Here is a 19540-nt window from a genome sequence, read left to right on the forward strand (position 1 = left end):
GGATTGGTCTGAGCACTTGGCGAACCGTGACACGTGACTCCCCCCACCCCACATTCTATCCCGACGTAGGGATGACGGAGCGGACAAGCCCCGCCGAGACTTTTGCAGTCCGAACCGAGCATCGGAGTCAATTTTTCTTCCTATACTTAAAAAGCCCGATTAATTGATTGTGTGTCCACGAAGACACTTCCATACCACCCAGAATGGACTCAATGTTCCGTGAGTGTGGCCTTTCCCCTCTGTTACTCCCCGGCTAATTTGTACTCGACAAATTTGAATCTGTGCTTGGAGGCTCTCACAAGTAAGTGCAAGGCTTGAGGTTTTCTCACAACCAGCACATCTAATCTACTCTTAGGTCGGTTCTCCTGCTTGGTGCAGGCTTCGTGTAAGATCCATCTCCTACACAGGACAAAGCGGGCCAAATTGACCAGAACGAAGGACCCGACCAACGGCAGAGATTCTTGGAAACTCGGGTATCAAAGTCACTGTTGGTATGGTTGGAATCATCGAGTCTACAGCAATTTGAGACACTCATCTGGCCAGCTTGCAGGACTTTGGAAAGGGCCAAGAACCTGGCAAAGGGCATCAAGAATGCTCATCCGATCAGTGTGAGCCCGCCATTACACCACGATTCGGAGAGTCGCTAAAGGTGCTAGCTCGATGTGAATGACGAGAAAGCTCTCGACGCTGAGGTTGAGAAGGTCAACCTTGTCATCAGCTTAATCCCCTATACTCACCACGCCACCGTCATCAAATCCGCCATTCGCAAGAAGAGGGATGTCGTCACAACCTCCTACGTCTCCCCGGCAATGATGGAGCTCGACGCCGCCGCGAAGGAGGCTGGAATAACTGTGATGAACGAGATTGGCCTCGTAGGTTTTTTAACCGATAGAACTGCTCGTTAAACCCACTGCTAAAGTTACTAGGACCCCGGAATCGACCATCTTTCTGCTGTCCTCACCATCGACGAAGTCCACAAGGCCGGTGGTAAAGTCCTGTCCTTTCTGTCATACTGCGGTGGCCTACCAGCCCCCGAGGATTCAGACAATCCCCTCGGGTACAAGTTCTCTTGGAGCTCGCGCGGCGTGTTGTTAGCATTGGGCAACGCAGCCAAGTTCTATAAAGATGGTAAGATAGTAGAAGTGGCGGGAGACAAGTTGATGGGAGAGGCCAGACCGTACTTTATCTACCCGGGCTATGCTTTCGTCGCATACCCCAATCGTGACTCCACACCGTATAAGGAGCGTTACAGCATTCCAGAAGCTCAAACCATCATCCGCGGCACGCTTCGTTACCAGGGTTTCCCGGAGTACATTAAGTGCTTTGTCGACATCGGATTCCTGTCAGAGGAGCCCAAGGACTTCCTCAAGGAGGGCACACAGCGTACCTGGAGGGATGCTACTGCAAAGATTGTGGGTGCGACCAGCGACAAAGAGGAGGATATCATCTGGGCTATTAGCTCGAGGACTAGCTTCAAGGATACGGACGAGAAGAATCGCATCATGGACGGCCTTCGTTGGGTCGGCCTCTTTTCCAACCAGGAGATCATAGCTCGCGACAATCCCCTTGACACGCTCTGTGCAACACTAGAGCAGAAGATGCAGTATGAGGAGGGTGAACGCGATTTCGTGATGTTGCAGCATAAGTTCGAGATTGAGAATAAGGATGGCAGCAAGGAGACTCGCACGTCAACTCTTGCCGAGTATGGTGATCCAAAGGGATACTCGGCTATGGCGAAGTTGGTGGGTGTGCCCTGTGCGGTTGCGGTGCTGCAGGTGCTTGATGGAACAATTAAGGAAAAGGGCATCCTAGCACCCATGACACCAGAGATCTGTAAGCCGCTGATGACAACGCTGTCGGAGAAGTATGGCATTCAATTCAAGGAGAAGACTATCTCATAAGATGTATGTGTTTCTCCAGGCTTGGGGGTTTGCACAGGAAACAGAATGTTCTGGCCACAAAATTCGGCCCTAGGGGTTAGACAAAACCTTCACAATGGTACTTATTTGCAGTGGCGGAGTGACGAGTCGTGCGGTGGTAGACGTGATATTTCGTACTCTACCTGCCCAGGTACCAGAATGGCTTGGATACTGGAAAGCTGTGCGCTTCGATGTACTGAAATCCATCTCATGGTATTTCACACCGCCTCCTTTTCACCTCAATCTAGTCCTGGTGCAGGTGCGGGGGTATCGATGCTCTTCCCTTTCTTCCCACCTCCGCCCATGCCACCCATGAACATGTTTCCCAGCATGTCCATCATCGGATTTCCTTGTCTTGGCATCTTGATACCGAAGTACATTTCCCCTATCTGATCTAACGCCTCACCCCAATTCATATCCTTGAGATGAACAGCATAATGACTCTTCAGCTGCCTGAACAGCGCCGCTTCTCCCCTCTCCACTGCTAACAGCAATAGCCCAAGGAAATTCAGTAACGGAAGACTGGGATATACCCTGAGGTCGGAAGATGACGTTGAGACTTCTTGGACGCTGAGATTAGAACCTCGAGATAAGCGGGAGGTGAAAAGGAGGAAGAATTTATTTGCAGCGCGCAGGTTTCCCGTGAGTAGATAGGGCAGGATTGCGCGAGCCGCGTAGAGAGGCGCAGTATGTGATTCATCGACAGTATACCAGGAATATTCGAGTTGTGCGAGCGTCTCCGGGGAGTCTTTGGTACCCAGGATAAGGTGCCGCTCCGCATCGTACGGCTCCAAGTCATCCGCATACAAGGTTCCCGCAACATGATGTATCTCCGGATCGCCAGCCGGATACTCTCCCCACCTCGAGCTCCACGCAACCATCTCGTTCACGAACTTCTTCCTCGTCGGCTCCTCTTTTGGAAACGCGCGCAACAAGCTCAACAATTTTCCCTTGCTCTCCGCATCAGGCCTAGTCTCAGCTTTGTTGAAGACGTCGAGGAGGAATATGCATAGGTCGCCGCCAGAACCACCTTGGCCGGCTTTCAGGAGGGACTGGGCGCCCGAGAATAGGATGTCGGTTGCGGCTGGCCAGTTGGATTGTTTCGTGTAGCGTGAGGCGATGACGCGGAGTTGTTGGTGGGCTTCGTAGAACTGGCCTTCTACGATCCTGTCGATGTCAGCAGCTTCCGTGAAGGGCAAGGGCGGGGTAGAGGGCAGAGGGTAGGTTGGATGGGGTTGGCATACTTTTCTTGCTGCCGTTGTATCGTCTTTTCTATCTTGGACATTGTGGGAATTTTAGGGAAAGTTTAGCAAAAAGGTAGCGGGGAAGATGTTCTTGGGGATGGGAGCACCAGGGCAGGTGTGATGGCAGCAATGACGCACAGACACGATGCAGGAATCCATACACCTGACCCACCTGCACAAGCTCTGGACAACAAAAAGGTAACTCCAAGCCTTTATCAACGACTAGCAACGACTTGTAACCAGCACCAACCAGTAAGCAAAAAACAAATTGACAGGCTGAGATTGCACCGAGCGGGACTCGAACCCGCGCCTGAAGCAGACATCGAATGGGAAGCTTCAATTCTACCCCTAAACTATCGGTGCATTGAGAACTTCGTAGATTATTATTATTTGGCAAATTTTAATCAATATATAGTAGACATATTTGAATAATGTTTTACAATTTTCACATGCATAGTTTTTGTACCGCTCTTTTCAGTCTAAAATTAAGCCCTTTACGCGACCTAAGAAAACATCAATTCACTAGGTTTAGGTCATAAAAGCAGGTATTATCAGATGAAAGTAACAAAAAAATAAATTATTATTTTATGTGTCCTTACCAGATTCTCTTGAATTTCATTTTACAGGAAGATACCAGCGCATTATTAACCGCACCCACCTGGGCAGGCACAGAATGAGACGTACTCGCCCTCCCGGACTCAACCAGAAACCAGGTTCAATACGAAAGCGTCGCGAAGGTTGACCTTCAAGCTTAGGAAGTGTACAATGCATACTATATAAATCATATAGCTCCTCGGACCCTCAGCCCACAGTACATCACTTCTTCCATATTTCATGTCCTGCCTGTCTGACATAGTACCGGCTTGCAAGGCTCTACCGCCCCTTGTAACGCTTTAGAGTGATTTTTTAAGTGTAGCGCAGCAGCACAAGGCCCCCTTAGCAGTCAGTATTACCGCCCTATTACCGACGCTTGGTGGATCCTCTAGATGGTATGGATCGTGAGAAAACCTATGTTCACCCTTGACACAGGGTCACGTGGAACAATATCACGTGGAACCACCAGGGGCTGAAGGAACATAGGCACGACAGGGCTGTTTTTGGTGGGGCGATTGTGTATCATTTCGTCACTGGCAACCATTGTGCTTTCTCCCTATAGCGACTCTTTCTGGCATTTGAGCATTCTCTTTATCTCATCGCATCTTGTACTTTTTGAGATCAAATGACGGCGCTGAACTATGTTGTACCTAACCTCTATCACCATTTCCCTCGCGGCCCAGGCGCTTTTAACTGCCGCGCTTCTCAGACGTATCCTTGCTATTTTCGAACAACATCACAAAATCAATCTCAAGCCCAAATACTCACCAACAAAGACCGTCCAGTCGTGGCAGCGGACCAATGCACGTCGCAATTCCTTTTAGGGGGGCCAGAGTGTAGAAAGCTAGCATACGTTAAGACGAGCTCATCTGGGGGTGGGGGAGCGCAAGCACAGCCCCAGAAAAAGGACAAAGAAAAAGCCAAGGAAAAGTCAAAGGTCACCTCAGAGTCATCTAACGAGGACGATTACATACTCGACGAATTTGGATGTCCCGACATCACCAAAAGATTCTACTGTCTCGAGTGTGGTGGCCAAGACGAGAATGGGAAATGCAAAGGTGTAAGTTGCATCACAATAATACTCGCTTTCACAGTAGAACGAGAACTAATGGATACGTTTACAGGATCCCGAGGATAACAATATGTTTAAGGGCTGCAGATGCCACCCCGATCCAGATTGGTCTAAAAACCCACCTGGTTTAGTAAGACCTGACTACCGCAAGCATCAACAAGCGATACGGGATAGGCATCTTCTTCCTGATGATGATGTGGGAGGGCCAGGGAGAGCAGGGAATGTATCACGCTCTGATCCAGCAACAGTCATTATTCGTACACCGTTGCCATCAATGACGGTTAAACTTGTAGATACTATATAAATTTATCTAGCCTTTTATATATTACTTCTAAAGCACTTGAATCCGCTATCTAATCGCAGCTTCTTCCCGGCCTTAAACTGCAGAGAGACTACTAGGGAGTACTACAATGGATTGTAGCCCGGCTCTGCTCTTGAGAGGTCAGCCTGCTGCCAGCCTTGCCACCGGGATTCTCTTAACCTAGTCTCAGCGTGTTTGCAATTCTTTCACTTCTAAGAGCTTATCAGGATTGCTTTATGCTATGGCAAACTTTGTTTTGCTCAACGAATCGCACAGTTACCTTAATAAGTTTTGCGTTTCCAGGTTTCTCTTAGTCTCTACGACTCTTTACTCTTCTGTTACTACTGTTGCACGCTTAACAGCATGGTCAAACTGGGCAGCTTTCGGCACTTCTTGCTAGTGAATATTTGTTTTCTGCCACCCTCAGATTTCCTGTCCTACTCTCCTGCTTATTTGAAAACACCAGCGTTTTATTCCCTCTCCTGCCCCACTAGCTTTCCGGGGGCCATACCACTGTGTATTCAGCCTCCCTTCAGACTGGGGACAAGCGGGTGGAGAGCAGATATATATCTTGGCGCTTCATCCTCTCACACCATTTACCCTAAACTCGTTAAACGTCCCCCCTGCGAGCCTAGCCTTACGTGCTAACCGAATACTAAATCCAAAATCTACCCAAATACATCCTGGTCCCCAGAAAGTCAAAGTATATGTCAGGTCATGTTGGGTGAGCTTAGCCTCAAAGCCCGAGTAGAGTAATCCGTCACAGCACTGTATTGTTTACTACACAAGCTCTCTGTTGACACGTATATCTTTGGCCCGAATACATACAACAGAACCGTTTACAAACCGCGTCTTCGAGCCCCCTCAGACAACATCCAAGCATTTGCTGAAGAGCTTGGTGGATTCGTCGCTGGTAAAGTGGACGCTTCCCACGGAGATGGCTAGGTATTTGCTGACAACCTTATCTCGGAAATACTTTCTACCATTTGCGAGGGGTTCTTCGCTGGAGCAGTTGCCGAGGCGGCACTCCTGAAATCGTCGACGAGTGCATCACTGCTGTTCCACAGCCAATACAGTCGTTGCTCCTGAGGTCGAATTTATTTCTGTTTTCGGCGCGAGCATGTTTTGCAACTACGTGTTCAGCCAGGCCTTTCCATTTACAGCAGTTCTCGAGTGAGGCTTGCTAGGGGCTAGAGGATCCTATGAAGGCTCTAACTTCGCTAAGTTGTACAACACTTCTGTTAGCTACCCTCCAACTACATCCGACATTACATTTCCCCAGATTTCGACGCGACGAGTCACAGCCTTTGAAGTCACCACTCACAAAATATTAGTGTCAACTACAACATCAGAAACGACGCCTAATATCACTACTCTAATCGCAGTACCTTCACTCAAGCCCTTCTGAACCGCGTGGCGGTGCTGATTTGGCGACTGATCATGATGATTGTGGGAAATGCGGCCAAAAATTAGGTAAATATCTACATTATACGAGCCGAAGACTAAATATGGCGACTTCCAAGAGTGTGTCAAAGGCTGTTGTGCGCACCATGGGCGTTATTGGGAAGACTGTGAAGGGCTCCGTCTGAGATTCCCCCCTTCTGCAACAAATTAGTTTGGAGAGTACTCTGTCGCCTACCATATCAACGAAATCTCTTCACGAAAACACGATGTTCATAAGCTTGCCATCTAGCATGATATCAAGCGAATCAGGCTCCTTCAGTAATACCTGGACCGACTCAACTACCACAGGTCCCACGGCGGCTTGGACCGAGGTTTCGTCTACACCCTCTTCCCCTCATCACCCTCGGGCTTCACTCCAAAGGCCACGGATGGCTTCTGGACCTTCACATCCACTGATGATAATTTTTACTGGTTTGAAAATGTAAACTCTGTTTATGCCGCCGACTCCAACAACCTTCTTTATGACTCTGAAAACAGGCTCACCACAAACACTCGGTGCGTCAAAATCACCACCCTTCCCTTCAACTCGGGGCCTATCCCTGTAAATACTCCGATTCTCTTCGAAATCTTGAATGGCGACATCTGTTGTCTTGAGATACGGCCCGATGATAGTTGCGCTGGTGGGCCACTAGCTGGCCAGAAACGATGTTCAGCGTTCGAGACTATGACAGATTTTGAAGTAGGAAGCTTTGAGGTAGAAAGTTGTCGTAGTACTTGTACGGCGCAGACCTGAATAAATTGAGTGGTCGGTATTTAGGAATTGTCACAGGTTCACGTATGGATATTGAGACTAGATTGAATGGCTCAATGAGTCAATGCTATGGACGAGAATGTATATAACGCTTACTAGTGACGATGTCTTCCACTCTGTACATAAACATGTTCCGAGGATTTCTGCGTGTTAAGCGAGCTTGCTAAATTGTTTAGAAAATCTGGTCGTATTAGATCTGATCAGCATTACCTGGTTCTTGGATGATATATCGCACCGGCATGCAATCACTAAGTCCTGTTCAGGTCTTTGATGAATATCTTCCCACGGTCCTCTCTATACTCCAATCAAATCGGGCAACTCCAGCATTGTCCTCTGCACATCCTTCACTAGGGCTATAAAATTTCTCTTCTCGTGCTCACTTCCAAACTCAATCCGCACTCCACTAACGATTTTCCTCTTATCAAGCTCCTTCTCCTTCCTCTCCACTTTCCCTTCACCCGCAACTCCTGCCCCGCTGTCTTTTCTCGTAACACCGACCTTTTCCAATGGCACCCTTAGCCCTTTAATCTTGATCTCTTTCCCCCCTTCATCCTTCAGCCTGATTGGATTTCTAGAGCTATTGAGATAAAATGAGAGGTAACCTAATCGAAATTGAGCAGAGTAATGAATCATTGCGATAACTGCGCCTGTCGTTTCATCCTCCCAGATGCGCAGGTTTTCCATCCCGCACATTTGTTCTTGATAGGAGAAGGCGCCGGAAAGGCCTTCGTGGATGCGGAGCGTCTTTTCTGTGCGGAATGTGCTGAGGAGGGAACGCCCCATGATTTCGTTTTGGAAAAGGGTTGATGCTGTAGTTTCAGTCTATGTCAACATTTCTTGGATCGAAAAGAGTGCGGAATGGGTAGTAGAAGCCTTACCACTCGTGTCTTCAAAATAATAATTAACCCAATGGGTCTTCGCAATCTTGAGCGGTCTTGTCCCATATCTCACATCATGGAACCTGAGCTCGCACGGTACTGTCACGCTAATCTTCTCCGGGTTAAAATAACTCGAATATGGGAGATAAATTTCTCCATCCGCAAGCTTCAACTGCAATCGTACGATATTATCATCGCTAAACACCCAGATTGATGTCATCATGCGTACTGAATTATCCTCTGACGTCTCCCGTTTACGGACGACGGCGATGCGGCATTCCTGGCATGCCTTAATCATTTCAACGTCGTGCGAGTCCTCTTCTGAAGAGACTTTCTGAGCGTATTCAACGAGAGAACCGCGGCTGTGCATTGTTAGGAATCGGGGATGGTCAATTTTTTTGGTGTGGGGGACCAAATGAACCTCGCTTACACGTCACATAAGATAGCAGAATTCCGGAAAGCCGCCTTCTCGAACAAGTCCCTCTGGCTGGAGGTCGTCGAGCTCCGGTGTAGCTTGATGATGTCTGGTGGTAGCGAAGGAACAAGACTCAGCTTGGAGACCGACATGGCCTTATCGACTCCAGGATCTGGCGGAATGTCTAGAGCTGGTGGTGGGAGTGGAGGCATTATCGTTGAATCTGGCCTTGCCGTAGGCTCGGTCATTTCTGGTGTCATTGGGAGTCTAGATTCTTTCTTGGAGGGCTGGTGGTGGAGAAATGAGTTCCGACTGGTAGCGGGACTTGACCATCCACTGTGTGTTCCTGCATCTGAAGGCGGATAGCTGCCTGAGAATTGAGGGGAAGATCCCTCAATACTGAGTTCAGAGAAGCGTTTGGATGATGGAGCTACTGGGGTCTCGTAGGTACGTATTTCAAGAGACTGAGATTTTGCACCTCCCGAAGGCCCCCCAAAACTAAACTCCGAGAATCGCTTCCTTGCTGTGGCGGATGGGAGAGCTTCGGAATTACTCAGCTCAGGAAAGGAAGCAGCATTGTTCGAGCTCTGCCGCGGAGGAAAGTACTGCCGTGTCGGGATCGTTTCGGTAGATAGCGGTGTTTGTCGAGATCGATCCAAGAGGGGAGAGCCCTGAGGGGGGCTCTCTAGATCACGTGTTGGCCGCAGCGGTAGAGTGTCACCGGCGATTTCGATAGCGATGCGACGTACTTCCTCAAGCTGCTCGCCGAGGCTTCCGGTCCTATGATGAATCTTGTCGATCTTTTCTGCCATAGGGGCGACGACACTCTCCAGTCGAGCTAACGATTTACTGGTAGAAAGTTAGTGAGAGCTCCAACAAGGGTTCATCCACAGCATACCTTTGCATTGCTTGCATTGTTAGAGCGATGGAACTTGTGTGCATTCGGAGCATGTTCCGTAGATTCTGGATGTTACCGCCCTCGGTTGTCCACATCATAGTTTTGTAGCTGGCTAGCACCAGGTCGCTCCATGTTCTCTCAATGGCGAAACCACCCACGGTTCGATGCTTCTTGATAACCTGATACTGGTCCATCAGAGAATCCAGGTCATTCACTGTCCGTTGACAGGACAGCACTATCGTAGCCACTCCTGCCTGGGTCTCTTTGTCCGCCTTTTCAAGCAGACTTTCATCTAGGTCAGCGAACAAGGTTTCGGCTAAGAGCTTGAGAGCTTTGGCCAGGCCGTTGATCTCGGTTTCGACTTCGAGAAACTCGGTCGGCGCACCCTTCCGGCCCGCTGTAAAGGCTCTACCGATCTTCCATGCTAATTGTGACAACATCAGGATGTCCCCGATGCTTGGAAGTCCTGCCATAGTAACAGTCTAGCGAAACGATAGCTTCGTGCAAAGAATGAGGAATGACTAGAGGGGGAAATGATAAACAAGGTACTACTGGCTGAAGAGCAGACCACAAGAGCACGACGAAGACATGTCTATGAAAGCTGGAGGACTGAACTGCAATCGATTGGGGGAGGGTTGCGATATACACAAGGCAGATGATGAGCGTGGGGGCTTCCGGGGATGGCCAGCCGAGAGCTGGGGGACGTAAGAGCCCAAAGCCATGGGGCTGGGGTGGGAGCTCCGTTGGGTTTCGTGATGGCTGCGATTCTAACGCTCACTGGTCCAAGTTGGAGCAGAGGCGAAGAGAAAGAGAAGGTGACGATGGGGAGAGGAAGACGGGAGTCGAGGCGGCCAGCCATGTCGGCACGTGGGGTGGGTTCTGGAACGCTATTGGTGTGTGGCGCAACGAAACAGGAAATCCCCAGAGCGGGTTATTATCAGTCAGACGAAATTGACTCTGATGAGGCGTTGCGGTAACGGTCGTCTTGGGCTGGTGCATGTGCTCCGTTGAGGTGCGCCATTCGACTTGCAGCAAGTCTGAACTTCACGTGAGGAGACGCCACAGATGCCATCGAAAGATGCATCAGGATGCGGTGCATTTTGTTCGTTGCTTGGGGCGTCCATGTGGCCCCTGCAGGGCCGCCTGGCCCGATGAGGCTGTAGGGCGTCCCAAAGAAGAGTGTTCATGTACATGTGTATGCAAAAGAGGAGATCAGCCCCAGGGCCATGCCAGGTGGGCATGCCGCATCAACCGCCCGCTCTACCACAGACCATAACCCGTGCTGCTGCTGCTAAAATCACGCCCGACATCATGGTGGTGCTAATGTACATGGAGGGGCACTGGGACTGTTGAGGATGGATCCTCTGTCGCGATACCCAGTGTCTATGCAAGAGGAGAGAAGAGTCTGTCGGCGTCAGGAGGCCGTGAAAAGGCATTGTGCGTTACAACGGGCTCACCGAATAAGAGAAGGCTTTGGTTCGCTGCGGGAATAGCCTGCCATCGATTAGCTCTGTGCTCGTGCCAGTACCGGGCCAGGGCCATACCTAGGTAGAGAATCAGAGGGAGGTAGCCGCTGCAAGCTGTCAATGCGAGGACGTGGAGCAGATTGAAGGCGGCATACTAGTGAATGGCAACGCGAGAAACGTCGATGATGCGGGCGATGCGCTCCTGCTAAGGGGTTAGCTCACCAATTGACAGAAGAGGGATACTCTCAGATACCTTTGACTCTTCCGACAGCTGGAACATGGTGGGATGCAGGCAGAAGTAGGAAAAGAGATCGTTGTCGTTGCCGTCGGATTGGGAGTTAGACAACCGTCTACTGGAGAGCACACCAAAAAAAATCTCGACGCTTAGCCGGAGATTCGCCGACGCAGCCAAGACGCTAGCCCACCTGGCTAACTGTGCCAAAGGTTTATGGAGAGAAAATCACGAAGTCGCAACACAACCCGCTACTCCTTCATCACCATCACCACCACCACCACCCACTACAGCAGTCGCCGCCGCCATGTCAGGCTCCGCCGCCCGCCACTGGGAGCAGGACAAGGAGGCCACCGTCTACGTCGGTAATCTCGACGAGCGCGCCACCGACACGCTGATCTGGGAGCTCATGATCCAGGCCGGCCGCGTTCGAAATGTCCACCTTCCCAAAGACCGCGTCACCCAGTCTCACCAGGGTTTCGGTTTTGTCGAATTCATGACCGAGGAGGACGCCGACTACGCCTCCAAGATTATGAATGGCGTGCGCATCCACGGCAAGCCCATCCGCGTGAACAAGGCCTCGGCCGACAAGCAGAAGACTGTTGAGATCGGCGCTGAGCTCTTCATCGGCAATCTCGATACCATGGTCGCTGAGAAGGAATTGTATGATACCTTCAGCCGCTTCGGCCCGCTGGTCAACATCCCCAAGGTGAGCATGCCCATGCCCTGCGCCCCATTTCCCACGTCCCCCCCTTAGCTAATGCGCCCCAGGTCGCTCGCGACGACATGAATATGTCCAAGGGTTACGCCTTTGTTTCCTTCGCTGACTTTGAGTCCTCCGACGCCGCCATCGCCAACATGAACGGCCAATACATGATGAATAAGGAAATCTCAGTGCAGTATGCCTACAAGAAGGATGGCAAGGGTGAGCGCCATGGCGACGAAGCGGAGAGGCTGCTCGCAAAGCAGGCCAAAGCCCATGGTGTCACGCCCGCTTTCCAAGCCATCAACCCGGCTGTGTTTCAACAACAACCAGCCCCAGTCCCCAGCGCTCCGCAAGCTTTGATGAGCGGCGATGGTCGCGGCGCCCATGGACCTCCGAATGGACCCACAGGATACGGACCCCCCCCTCCCCGTGCGCCTGTCTCCCTTCCTCCTCCCCCGTCGGGGTTACCAGCTCGCCCCCCAAGTGGGACCCCAGCCAACTTCTATCCGCCGCCCGCTGGCTTCACCAACACACCACCGCATGGTTTCGTGCCGCCAAACACACCTGCATTCCCAGCCGCCCCAGGCCAGGGCCCTGGTGCTGGATATCCAATACCTCAAGTTCAAGTCCCACCTGGATATCCCCGGCGCTGAAGACTTGCTTCATAGTCTTTGGTCTAATCCAAGTGTATCAAGCTCCTGACTAGATGAGTGTAACAACCTTGGCAGGCCCTTGCGCATTAATGGTGGATTGTTACAAACTCAATATTCCCTTCATCATTTGTGGCAATTGGAAGCTATCTCAACCCTTTTGAGGTATTTTGTTTCTGATGGTGGTGAATGTGCTTGGATCGTTGTCTTCCGATCTAATGCAGTTGCACCAGATGCCGCACTGCTGATTCTGACAGCCTTGGGACAATTTCCCCGGACTCATGAGCAATGGGAATAGCCTCTATCAGCCGGATATGGACTTTACATCATTCCGAGAAGGGACTATCCAAGACAGGGGCCCCCGATCTTCAAGTTACCAAAGGCCTATGCACTGGGGTTACCGAACGAGGTTGCCTGCATCAGCGTGGCTGGGATTCAATGGCGGATTTTTCAGGGAGCACGAATCAGCACGAATCTAAGGTTGTAGGCAATGAACTCTGTGGGGTTACTAATTGTGGGGCACTCATCTTTCTCTCTTCTTGCGGATTGCCTTCGGCGTACTTAGCCAAAGCATAGGTACGGGAACGGGAGTCAGGGAGGGAGAGATGCTCAGATTTCGGTAGTGTGCCAAGTTGTTGTCAAGCACTTCAGGTCAAGGCACGGATGATATCATGGCTGAAAGTCTTTTCATGAGGCAGCTGTAGCCATTACCCTCGCACTCCAATGGAAGGGTTAATTTTCCGAATGAATTGAATGAAGTGAACACCATTCCCTTTGATAACTATGCCTTCGCGGCAGCCCTCGCCTTAGCCCCCCTCAACTTCGTAGGTTGGTCCTTCTTCACTGGCTTCGAGCTCTTGCGAATAGCGGAGGCGCGGGCAACGGCGTCTTTGCGCAGGTCTGGTCGGTATCCATGCTTGGCGGTGCTGTTGACGATTGATGAATAAGTCCTAGAAGTGAAATCTTAGCCCACAGCACACGTACCCCTAAATACCTCGCCAAATCTCTTGGATGATACCTGCTAATCGAAGCTATACGTACTTGCGCGTTGACCTGTTCGGACCGAAGGTTGTCGACTGGATCTGGGTGGAAGGTGCGTTTGCCTTATTGGCCTTCTTGGTCAGGAGTGTGACACCACCACTCTCAGTTCCCTGAACACCAATGGCCTATTATTCCCAATCAGTTTCCGTACGCCTGGATTCATCTTGTTTTCGTGTCGTGGACGGGGGTTCGAGGTGGAGTACCTTGTCGCTAACCATGCCCTCATACTGTAACTATGTGAGCCGATTGTCTTTGAAAAGTGCGGTAGATGCGTACCTTGCGCCTGTACTGGTTCTTCAGGTTTAGGGCATCGCGCGAGAACTGCTGGCCGCCAGCCTGCTTCCTCTTGACGAGCGTGGCGCTGTGGCCGCCTAGACCCCATGAGCTTTCATTCTCGCAGCAGGTCTCAGGTGGACTCACGTGTGATTTCCCATATGAGGTCAGAGGAGATGTTAGTAGCCATGACGACGATATCTGAGGGTTTCGAGGGAATGTCGTCGAGCGAGGCTTGCGGAGAGTTGAGGTCGTAAAGTTCGAAATTCGCGTGGGCTGCCAGATTCTGCTTAGCGCGACGGGTCCTGGAGGAAGGTTGATCCGTGGAGCCGCGGACACGGGCCAGGTGACGACGACGCATCAAGAGGGCGCAGCGGCAGCCGAGATGTGCCTGGCACTGGCTGTCACTTTCTTCCAGGGCTCAACCACCACACGCCTTCATACCTCATGTAGGGTGCAAGAATCAAGCAACGAGCTCAGCAACAGCGCGTCGTGATATCTGACCTTCACGCCGCCATTTTCTTGCGTTCCGCATCTTCCCTGTGTCGCTCCTTCCTCCCATCAGCCGTCTCCCACCCCCGAGCCCGCCCCCCCGAGCTCCCAAACACTTCTCCAAAGACACATATATATTTCAACATGGGCTACATCCTCTTTTCCCTCTCCTTTGCCTTTCTCGTGCTCGCTACCGGTAAGCCCTTCTCCGCTCCTTCCTCACCCGTCTCCCCACCTGCTAATCGATTTCCACAGCCGCCTACTTTACGCGCCACCACTGGCTGCACCGACTCCCAATCCCCGAACCTCTCTATACGCGCCTTCCAACCTCCTTCCGTGACGATATCGAGGCGGGCCTCTCCTCTTCGGCCTTCGATCTTAGCGCCAACATCGAAGCCGGAGATAGTCGGCAGGGCCTCGATGACCGGGCCAAGCGCGAGGTCCAGGCGATTATGAAGCAGAGAGGTGTAGGCTTCGATGAAGCAAGGCGGATCTTTATGCAGGACCGGTTCAAGAAGAATGGGATTGGGCCAGATGGGAGGCCGAGGGATCCGAAGTTTGTTAGTTTTTCTTAGGGTCGAGAGATGGCCAGCTCTTGGTTGAACATGTCGGTTAATTATCTCTTTTGTATGGGCTAGGCTGGTTGGATGGCTTGTTCGATCCTGGTGCAGGCGTCTTTTATTCTGGATCGGTTGAGGTCCAAAAAAGGACACTGTGCCGAAGAGGCATTGGAGCAGTTGTGTTTTGAAGCCCTTCACTCTGCATTCGCGTTCGAATGAATGCTATCGCGTTTCCTATGTCAGTTACCACGTCTTTATCTTCCTTGTTCTTTGATTCCCCCATCCCTGAAAGCATTCTCCCGTCATCTGTCAGCTCGCACTTCACTTAAACCACCGAGGTCGAGTCGATGCTCATCTTGATCGTATCGCTTCAGTTTCATGTATCCATTACACCACCTTCCCGCTGAGACTCGCCGAGTAACTGTAATGATTCGAGTTGTAGTTTAGCTTGTGTCGAGAGGGAAATTAAAGAACATGGAAATGCGGAGAATCCTACTCCATTTCAATCCATTCGATCAATCATGGACAAGGAAAATTTCATCCTGTCGCATAGCGACATAAGAGTCTTGGCAAGAACATGAGGAGCGACCCGGCCTTGACCCTCTAGAGAGAAACGTGCATATGTTTCTGCCCACGTTAAGAAATATCTGCCAAACTATATCTTAAGTTCGGGCAATTCTGCTCCATCACAGAGTTGCAGCAGCATCAACTCATAGCAAACTCCATTTATGTCCCGATAATCTTCTTCCTGCCTAGGAATTCATGCCCCCGGCCACTCCATTGCCAAAACTCATACCAAAGCCGGCTTACCAACCCGATCAGCAAGCACCAGCATTCGTCCCCTGGCCACCTGCCAACATGCCAGAATCCAATTATTAGTAATCACAGAGTTTCCTTGTTACAAAGCCTGCTTAGAGGCACTCTGCCACATCCGCAGATCTTCTCTTTTTCTTTGGACTTTCCCTTCTGCGAGCTTTTACATTTCCAATATGGCATTTCGAACATTTTAGTTCGATTTTCGAAGTTAAGGGTGAAGTTTAAATGTAGTAGAGCGTTCTAAAGAGGCCAACAATACAGAGATACCATGGTTTACATACGTCCACAAAAAGGCATGCCTTCGCTAGTAGTGATAAAGACCTCTAGAAGCTGTAAGCCGGGGACCTAGGGCTTTACCAATTGGCCTCCGACCCCGGCTGATATATACACTCCATACAAACACCGTTTATAGTGTAATACACTCTCATTCAATACCACGTACTACAGGAGCCTACTTCAAACACTTACTGTAAGCCGAAGGGCTCTACGATGGGCTGCCCAATCAATACTATATAAATCATATAGCTCCTAGGACCCTCAGTCCACAATATATGACTCCTCTCATAACTCGTGCCCCTGCAGGGTTACACTGACTTATTGAAGCGGGGAGCATATGTAGTCGTCGTAAACATGTGCTCGCAGTGAAGTCCTAGACAGGAAAACTCTATTCGCAATATACCCAAAGGCCATTGAAGTAGTAGTAGGGGTAGTGGTAGTAGTACTAATTATCGCCTGCGGTGGAGGACATAGCGGGGCTGGAGCTTGCCAGTTTGGTCCATGTTGCCACCATGGGCAGTCTCGTAAACGAGCTTGTAGGCTTTGGAGGAAGTCCTTTAGACAACTAGGTTTGCTAGTTGAAGTGGGTTTCTGCAGCGAAGTACCCATGGAGTAACCAGTATGCTTAGAAGAAGATTTGCTAGGCGTGATAGGCTTGCGGCTGTAGGTTTCAGCGGCGAAAGACTTGTGTGGTACGTAGAATTGCATGAGAGGGCATTGAACTATATATGGTGCTTGTAAGGAGAGTATATAGAGGTTAGCAGTCGAAGATCAATTATTGGTGCCCTGAGGCCCGGCTTCGGGCTGTATATTGGCTTATTGGCTTTGATGTTACAGCCATGCCCCAAATAGCCATTCGTGTCGCTGGCGCAGCCATGGTCTTGTTGGAACTGCCTGCACATGAGGTTGTCATGTTGGTGCTGACCCTGGTTCGCGCAAGTGAGCCGATGAAAGTCATGATGGAAGCCATTCTAGTTATTGGGGAAATTACTGTAGCACAGAACATATCGACATACGGCACGGTTGAAGTACGCACAAATGTGGTAGTGTAAGACTTGGGCGTAGGCAATCCCCGAGGTCTCATAAATGTCATCGTCGGAGCATGGTGCATATACTTTGAATTGATGAACATGGATTGCAAATCACTATCAAAAATCTCACCTATTTTAGTTGTAGTACTGTTTACGCAAAGGCTCGAGCTCGTTCAAATAGGAGGTGACATGCTGGATCGAATAGTGCTTGACAACGCCCGACCCGGACCTACAAATATCATGGACGTACTGAAAAGTTAAAGGATTGAGTGCACCATAGGAGCTCAATGAACGATCTCACCTGCGAGTAACTACTACTAGCTACTAGCTGCTAGCCTCTTACTTTGCTGCGTCTCATCACCTAGGTTGGAAATGCTGGGGGCGATTTATCATTTGGGATAGCAACTAGAATCCTGTTAACGCTGACCTTGATTCCAGCGAGATATTTAACAGATATATTCCGTCATAATTATCTTTTATGTTACGTGATAGCGTGCTGTAACACAGCCTGGCTACCAATCCTACCCAGGTAGGTTTCACAAGAGCGAAGCAGGTAGTGATAGGTGATGAGGGAGGGAAGCTAAGGGTGGATACGACACTCGCAGAGCTCATAATTTTCCTATTCAATCTGAAACACTAAGAGCTTAAGTAGAACGAAGTAAGCACACACGCGGGTGGCAAAATAAGCCGCACTCCATATCAATAAAATCTGCCAAGATTTCAAGAATCTTTAAACTTCAATATTATAAACATGGCTTCTTCCAGCAAGAACAAGAACATGAAAAATAGGAAAGAGCTTTGTATAGGGAGAAAGTAGAATAGCCATTTTCTATACTCCTGCTTAATTTCAAGGCCGTTTGCTCTCTATTTGGCTAAGATACTTGGTGTCGAAGAAGGTAAGTTTTGGGAGTGCGGCTTTTTCGTCACATAACGATCGCTTAACCAGTAGAGCCTTGCCGTATTGAGGCTAGCGTGGCTGCCGCATGTGTCCAAAACCTATTCCCATCGACCTCAACAAGCCAGACTTCACTTTTTTACAATGGCGCCTTCTCGTCCAGTTACTTCGATCATCAGCCTCGAGGCGTCACCGTCAAACAGCCGGGCAAATCGCACGTACCTCGTGTATTTCATCACTGGGAATCCGGGGCTGATTCAGTACTATTATACTTTTCTCACACATCTCTTCGATTTACTATCTCCCAAGTTCTCATCATCCATCTCATTAAAGTTGCGAATCTTTGGGCGCAGTCTCTCTGGTTTCGAGGTCGATGAAGATTCCAAGTTTCAAGAAAGTCCACCACATGAGAAAGGACCGCCATACGGATTAGAAGAACAAATTACGCAGTCTCACAAGGTGCTAGAGGACGTTGTCTGTTATGATCGTTTGAACGGCGGTACGGATGTAAGAGTTATTTTAGTAGGGCATTCCGTAGGAGCCTACATCCTCCTCGAAATTATTCGCAGGACACGAGAAAAGGCCGCCAACGATCCAGACAATGGGGTCAGAATTGCAGGAGGAATATGTCTATTTCCCACTGTCACGCACATATCACACAGTCCAAGTGGAAGGAAGAGCAGTTGGCTTCTCAACCGACTGCATTTTGCCCATACAGCATCAATCGTTGTCAAAGTTCTGACACTACTTCTGCCTTTCAGTATGCTCTCGTTTCTCGTCAGCTCGCTGATGTCGTTTCCGTCAGACGCAGCACGAGTGACCACTGCTTTCGTGAAGAGCAAGTATGGGGTGAGGCAGGCACTGTACGTAATAAACTCATTTGTGATCCCGGACTGCCAGCGCTGACAAGTTAAAGACACATGGTACGAAGCCCCTGAGTACGACTCCTAGACCCATGTTTTGTTGCAACCAAAGGCCTGCAGAGCTGCCAGTTGAGCGGCAATTCAACAGGCCATGCGGGTATCAGTCATGATCTAGTACCAATCACCCTTAAACTCTACCTAAAAGAACTCATGCTAATTGTTCCTCCGCCGTGCTAGGCACGCGATGAGATGCTTACAATCACGAGTGACAGGTGGGATGCTGAGATCTGGGGGGCAGCACACCCTTCCAAGCATCCCCACCCCCGGCCAGCCCTACGATTCCTATTTGCGAAAGCGGATCATTGGTATGTATCAGCTCCCCCTCCCTGCTGTGCGGAGACTTCGAACATCACGGTTCGCTAGGGGTCTAATCGGCTTCCAGGGTTGCAGACGAGACTCGTGACGACCTCATTAAGGTGAGAGGTCTTAGTAAGCACAGTGATGAAGACTGGAAGCCGATTATGGAGGTTGACGAAGTAAGAGGCTGGCCACATGGATTTTGCATAAGTGAGCTTAAGATTATATCCCTCTGTGGGCAAGGTTGACGAGAAATAGAGCACAGTATACCAGTCGCGGAGAGGGTGAAGATGTATATTGATGACGTCATTCAGTCCGACCTTGAGCGGCCATAGGCATCCATGCT

At 50.1% G+C, this 19540-nt stretch overlaps 9 protein-coding genes and 1 non-coding gene across 10 annotated transcripts; 5 read left to right on the forward strand and 5 right to left on the reverse strand.

The window, feature by feature from the left end:
- Positions 1-107: 107 nt before the first annotated feature.
- Positions 108-2046, forward strand: BDR25DRAFT_281147 (saccharopine dehydrogenase-like protein). Its single transcript, XM_033687866.1, has 7 exons — positions 108-219; positions 268-301; positions 356-385; positions 439-491; positions 544-608; positions 657-872; positions 927-2046. The coding sequence occupies exons 1-7, from the start codon at positions 204-206 to the stop codon at positions 1899-1901; spliced, it is 1389 nt and encodes a 462-aa protein (XP_033551126.1). The 5' UTR covers positions 108-203; the 3' UTR covers positions 1902-2046.
- Positions 2033-3283, reverse strand: BDR25DRAFT_120603 (DUF410-domain-containing protein). The gene is made up of 2 exons (XM_033683700.1): positions 3164-3283; positions 2033-3086 (listed from the first exon to the last, which is right to left on the reverse strand). Exons 1-2 carry the CDS (start codon positions 3202-3204, stop codon positions 2159-2161), a joined length of 969 nt encoding a protein of 322 aa, XP_033551127.1. The 5' UTR covers positions 3205-3283; the 3' UTR covers positions 2033-2158.
- Positions 3284-3446: 163 nt separating this feature from the next.
- On the reverse strand, positions 3447-3526 carry BDR25DRAFT_t16. Its single transcript has one exon. It is a non-coding gene; the product is annotated as a tRNA-Gly (tRNA).
- A 790-nt stretch (positions 3527-4316) lies between these two features.
- Positions 4317-5133, forward strand: BDR25DRAFT_340814 (uncharacterized protein; the record flags this gene model as incomplete). Its single annotated transcript, XM_033693541.1, has 2 exons — positions 4317-4817; positions 4882-5133. Exons 1-2 carry the CDS (start codon positions 4383-4385, stop codon positions 5131-5133), a joined length of 687 nt encoding a protein of 228 aa, XP_033551128.1. The 5' UTR covers positions 4317-4382.
- Positions 5134-7534: 2401 nt separating this feature from the next.
- Positions 7535-10350, reverse strand: BDR25DRAFT_256055 (uncharacterized protein). The gene is made up of 4 exons (XM_033686392.1): positions 9537-10350; positions 8654-9487; positions 8224-8585; positions 7535-8154 (listed from the first exon to the last, which is right to left on the reverse strand). Exons 1-4 carry the CDS (start codon positions 10007-10009, stop codon positions 7640-7642), a joined length of 2184 nt encoding a protein of 727 aa, XP_033551129.1. The 5' UTR covers positions 10010-10350; the 3' UTR covers positions 7535-7639.
- Positions 10351-11479: 1129 nt separating this feature from the next.
- Positions 11480-12736, forward strand: BDR25DRAFT_120684 (RNA-binding domain-containing protein). Its single transcript, XM_033683701.1, has 2 exons — positions 11480-11943; positions 12006-12736. Exons 1-2 carry the CDS (start codon positions 11542-11544, stop codon positions 12591-12593), a joined length of 990 nt encoding a protein of 329 aa, XP_033551130.1. The 5' UTR covers positions 11480-11541; the 3' UTR covers positions 12594-12736.
- Positions 12737-13383: 647 nt separating this feature from the next.
- On the reverse strand, positions 13384-14094 carry BDR25DRAFT_197026 (60S ribosomal protein-like protein L28; the record flags this gene model as incomplete). The annotated part of the gene is made up of 5 exons (XM_033684349.1): positions 13384-13540; positions 13632-13756; positions 13835-13858; positions 13908-14002; positions 14052-14094. Coding segments are annotated over 5 exons (444 nt in total), but the record flags the coding sequence as incomplete, so codon positions are not given.
- Positions 14095-14294: 200 nt separating this feature from the next.
- BDR25DRAFT_281158 (uncharacterized protein) lies at positions 14295-15460 on the forward strand. Its single transcript, XM_033687867.1, has 2 exons — positions 14295-14592; positions 14652-15460. Exons 1-2 carry the CDS (start codon positions 14541-14543, stop codon positions 14969-14971), a joined length of 372 nt encoding a protein of 123 aa, XP_033551132.1. The 5' UTR covers positions 14295-14540; the 3' UTR covers positions 14972-15460.
- Positions 15461-16823: 1363 nt separating this feature from the next.
- Positions 16824-17777, reverse strand: BDR25DRAFT_351849 (uncharacterized protein; the record flags this gene model as incomplete). Its single annotated transcript, XM_033694925.1, has 5 exons — positions 16824-17209; positions 17235-17375; positions 17423-17454; positions 17507-17698; positions 17773-17777. 5 exons carry the CDS (start codon positions 17775-17777, stop codon positions 16824-16826), a joined length of 756 nt encoding a protein of 251 aa, XP_033551133.1.
- Positions 17778-18118: 341 nt separating this feature from the next.
- Positions 18119-19529, forward strand: BDR25DRAFT_332396 (uncharacterized protein; the record flags this gene model as incomplete). Its single annotated transcript, XM_033692746.1, has 4 exons — positions 18119-18841; positions 19075-19202; positions 19280-19404; positions 19453-19529. 4 exons carry the CDS (start codon positions 18119-18121, stop codon positions 19527-19529), a joined length of 1053 nt encoding a protein of 350 aa, XP_033551134.1.
- Between the last annotated feature and the right edge of the window lie 11 nt (positions 19530-19540).

This window comes from Lindgomyces ingoldianus (assembly GCF_010093535.1).
Source record: "Lindgomyces ingoldianus strain ATCC 200398 unplaced genomic scaffold BDR25scaffold_7, whole genome shotgun sequence".
Lineage (NCBI taxonomy): Eukaryota > Fungi > Ascomycota > Dothideomycetes > Pleosporales > Lindgomycetaceae > Lindgomyces > Lindgomyces ingoldianus.

Coding starts and splice junctions, on each gene's coding strand:
- BDR25DRAFT_281147 (XM_033687866.1), top strand. Junction 492..543: donor GGGTATCAAAGTCACTGTTG/GTATGGTTGGAA, acceptor TCATCTGGCCAG/CTTGCAGGACTTTGGAAAGG. Junction 873..926: donor TGATGAACGAGATTGGCCTC/GTAGGTTTTTTA, acceptor TAAAGTTACTAG/GACCCCGGAATCGACCATCT.
- BDR25DRAFT_120603 (XM_033683700.1), bottom strand. CDS start 3,204: ATGTCCAAGATAGAAAAGACGATACAACGGCAGCAAGAAAA. Junction 3,087..3,163: donor ATACAACGGCAGCAAGAAAA/GTATGCCAACCC, acceptor TGACATCGACAG/GATCGTAGAAGGCCAGTTCT.
- BDR25DRAFT_256055 (XM_033686392.1), bottom strand. CDS start 10,009: ATGGCAGGACTTCCAAGCATCGGGGACATCCTGATGTTGTCACAATTA. Junction 8,586..8,653: donor TCTGCTATCTTATGTGACGT/GTAAGCGAGGTT, acceptor AACAATGCACAG/CCGCGGTTCTCTCGTTGAAT. Junction 8,155..8,223: donor TTATTTTGAAGACACGAGTG/GTAAGGCTTCTA, acceptor CTGAAACTACAG/CATCAACCCTTTTCCAAAAC.
- BDR25DRAFT_120684 (XM_033683701.1), top strand. CDS start 11,542: ATGTCAGGCTCCGCCGCCCGCCACTGGGAGCAGGACAAGGAGGCCACC. Junction 11,944..12,005: donor CGCTGGTCAACATCCCCAAG/GTGAGCATGCCC, acceptor AATGCGCCCCAG/GTCGCTCGCGACGACATGAA.
- BDR25DRAFT_281158 (XM_033687867.1), top strand. CDS start 14,541: ATGGGCTACATCCTCTTTTCCCTCTCCTTTGCCTTTCTCGTGCTCGCT. Junction 14,593..14,651: donor CTTTCTCGTGCTCGCTACCG/GTAAGCCCTTCT, acceptor CGATTTCCACAG/CCGCCTACTTTACGCGCCAC.